The sequence below is a fragment of the Urtica dioica genome, chromosome 8, assembly GCF_054948205.1.
Source record: "Urtica dioica subsp. dioica isolate 48M chromosome 8, U.dioica_male_clone48M_v1_H2, whole genome shotgun sequence".
In the NCBI taxonomy this organism is placed as follows: Eukaryota; Viridiplantae; Streptophyta; class Magnoliopsida; order Rosales; family Urticaceae; genus Urtica; species Urtica dioica.
Genome location: NC_142763.1, coordinates 38,034,783 through 38,037,663, shown reverse-complemented (window position 1 = coordinate 38,037,663; position 2,881 = coordinate 38,034,783). Strand labels below are relative to the sequence as shown.

The 2,881-nt window shown below is 43.0% G+C and overlaps 1 protein-coding gene across 1 annotated transcript; it reads right to left on the bottom strand.

Annotated features, from left to right (window-relative positions):
* Positions 1-514: 514 nt before the first annotated feature.
* LOC149389665 (Pathogenesis-related thaumatin superfamily protein) lies at positions 515-2,595 on the bottom strand. The gene is made up of 3 exons (XM_089623672.1): positions 2,317-2,595; positions 1,541-2,240; positions 515-894 (listed from the first exon to the last, which is right to left on the bottom strand). Exons 1-3 carry the CDS (start codon positions 2,387-2,389, stop codon positions 810-812), a joined length of 858 nt encoding a protein of 285 aa, XP_089479798.1. The 5' UTR covers positions 2,390-2,595; the 3' UTR covers positions 515-809.
* Positions 2,596-2,881: the final 286 nt, after the last annotated feature.

Sequence of the window (2,881 nt, the reverse complement as noted above, 5' to 3'; positions counted from 1 at the left end):
GAAGAGAAGAGAAGAACGTGGGTCAAAGACTAGTCAAAACCAATAGAAAACATGTTTCAAACTCTAAAACGTACACATTGACGGTTCAGGAACCATACGAAGAGTATTAACCGTCCACCTCAGCGAGAGGCAGTTACCCAAAACCGTCAAGAACGTGAGATTGATCACCCCACGTTCCTCAGAATAACCGTCAAAGACACGACCACGAAGCCACACCAGATGAGTATAAATAGAAGCCGCGGCACAGAACGAAGCTAGGACTTTTTTACATACTTTCTTTCACTTGAAACCTCTAGAAAACACTGCTCTCTTGTATTAGATTCGTCTGTATAAAGAGAAAGTCTTGCCTAAATCACTTCTGTACTCGAAGCCCTTGTACTCGGAATCTGTGTATTTTCGTGAGATATTGTTGTACTAATTTTACTGGTCAACAGCTTGTACACAACTTCAACAGTAAGATACTAATTTCTCACATATATAATTTCGCTGCAAAGAAAAGAACGAAAAAGACCCGTTCTAGGAAGAATATAAGATAACTGAAGATTTAATGTTTATAATTAGTGTTACAACTTTTGAGGTGAAAGCCATCTGACTTAAAACTTTGACTCAAGTCCTATGTATATGACCAAACACTACTAAATACACAATTTATATACAAACTTTTTATTACCTCGTGATGATTATCAAGCCCTGTAGCTCTGTGTGGATTACTACTTTACCACGGACTCTGAAGAAAGCTCGGTTCGACTCATCGATAGCTATTGATGTCATCGGTATTGAAAATCGTTGATTAAAAGAGTGGGGCTTAGTTATTGTCTACTATGCAAGTACATCATCGTCTTATTCACCAGCGGTAGTTTTAAACTGTCTTTTCGAGCTCCCAACACTTTCAGACTGCAAAATCAAGTTAATACACGATTACTTGAGAAGCAATGAATGAACATGGGTGTAATTACTAATCCACATACATGACTAGTTGGGCGTTACATCAAAGTTCATCACACTAGAGTTAGACAAATATATACTTAGAAATGAAAAAAAACTAGTGATCAATACCATACCAGTTGTGATGCATACATGTTATGTGGCCAGAAATGCAGAGCATATCACGGATTGATTAGAATAAAAATAATAAAAGAGGCCCCGAAAATTGACTGAATATACAAAGTAGGCACATTATGAAATCAAGTGGGCATGTCCTACTGGAGTAGAAAGCTCGCCCCTAATTCCCGGACGCCAAAAATTTATGGAACCCCAAAACACCACGCTTAACTCTATGCTTTAACATATACAATGAACACGTGAATTGTTTACTAGTAATGAATCTTACAATATTGATGAACGCGTTTAGTAATGTCATTTTACGGCGCAAAAAAAAAAAAAAATTCATTAGAAGTTCAGTTTACATATTATAAACACCGTATTAGAAAATTAGCAGTAAATTTAGTAACCTCACTCAAGTCTTGATCACAACATAGATGATAGATGTGACATTTGGATGGTAATTATGAAAGTGAAGGAAGAGAGTAAAGTGACTAACGTGGAGTAGGGACGAGGGCAAAAGACGACGAGATAATCGGCATCGGCACAGGTGTAAGTGCTTGTCGTGTCATCGTAGGCGTAGCTGTACGACCTCGGACACGCCCGCTTGAAATACAGCGAATACTCCGACGGCCCGCAAGTCTCCGGCGTACTGTACGCCTCGCTGCAGCAGAACCTCGGGTCCCCCAGCGCCTCGCACGCGCTGCGGCACGCCACGCGCCTACCACGCGCCCCCGCCGCCACCCTGAGGCCCGCCGGGCACGCGCCGTTCAGGTCAACCAGGCACCCCGTGGGCCCGCACGCGCCACGCCCCGCCCCGCCACGTGGCACCACCACGACCGGGAGGTTGAACCCGTCCACCAGGCTCACGTCGAAGAAGTCCAGCCCATCCGCGCCGTTCAGCGTGAACTCCACCAGCGTCGCCGGCGGCTTCGCTCCGGCGCCGTTGCAGGCCACCACGCCGGAGCCGCAGTCGGCGGTGAGGCACGCGAACCTCCCGCCGGAGTCTCGGCCGCAGTGCGTGCGGGCCCAGAATCGGCCGGACCACTTCGGCGGGGCTGGGACTGTTCTCACGCCGCCGGGTCGGAGAGTGAAGCCGGACGTCGGAAGGGGCGGAGAGTTGGCTCCGGAGAGGAATCCCGGCCAGATTGTTGACTGGCACCTGTTGACTAGCGTGAATTTTGTCGACTCTGCCGTTTCTGACACACAAAGACAATATTTTATCATTAATACCGTTCATGGGATTTCTTTTATTTTGTTTGGTTCGGGTTTTACCTGAGAAGAGGCAGAGCGTGAGAACCCATGCTCCGACGACGGCGATGCTGAAGGTAATCCAATTCCGATCCATGGTTTTGAGGCTTGATTGATTGAAGATGGGTGGTTTTGGAATTGTTTAAAGGAAATTAAAAGGAGACAAAAACTTTCCCTTTCTTGTGGTGAGACCGTGAGAGCATCAGACAAGTGGGTTTAGTTCTTTCTAGTGGTGGATTAAATTCTGCTCAATTTTTAATAATCAACCATAAATTTAATGCCACGCTACTTTTACCTGTGGGTTTAAAAGTTTAAATATTTAATGATATACGACATAGACATAGACACTGGACTTAGCTGGAATAGTTAGTTCACTACAACCTAATATATATATATATATATATATATTATTATGTGTATATATATATCATTATATTGTATAGGTTTACTCTATTATTTCATATCATCAATAAGAGTTCTTCGGTTTTCTTCATCAAAATCAATAATTTTTATAAAGATAACTTTTAATTTTATTATTAATTATACTATTTCACTCTATTTCACTAATTCATGAGTTACTTCTTTAATT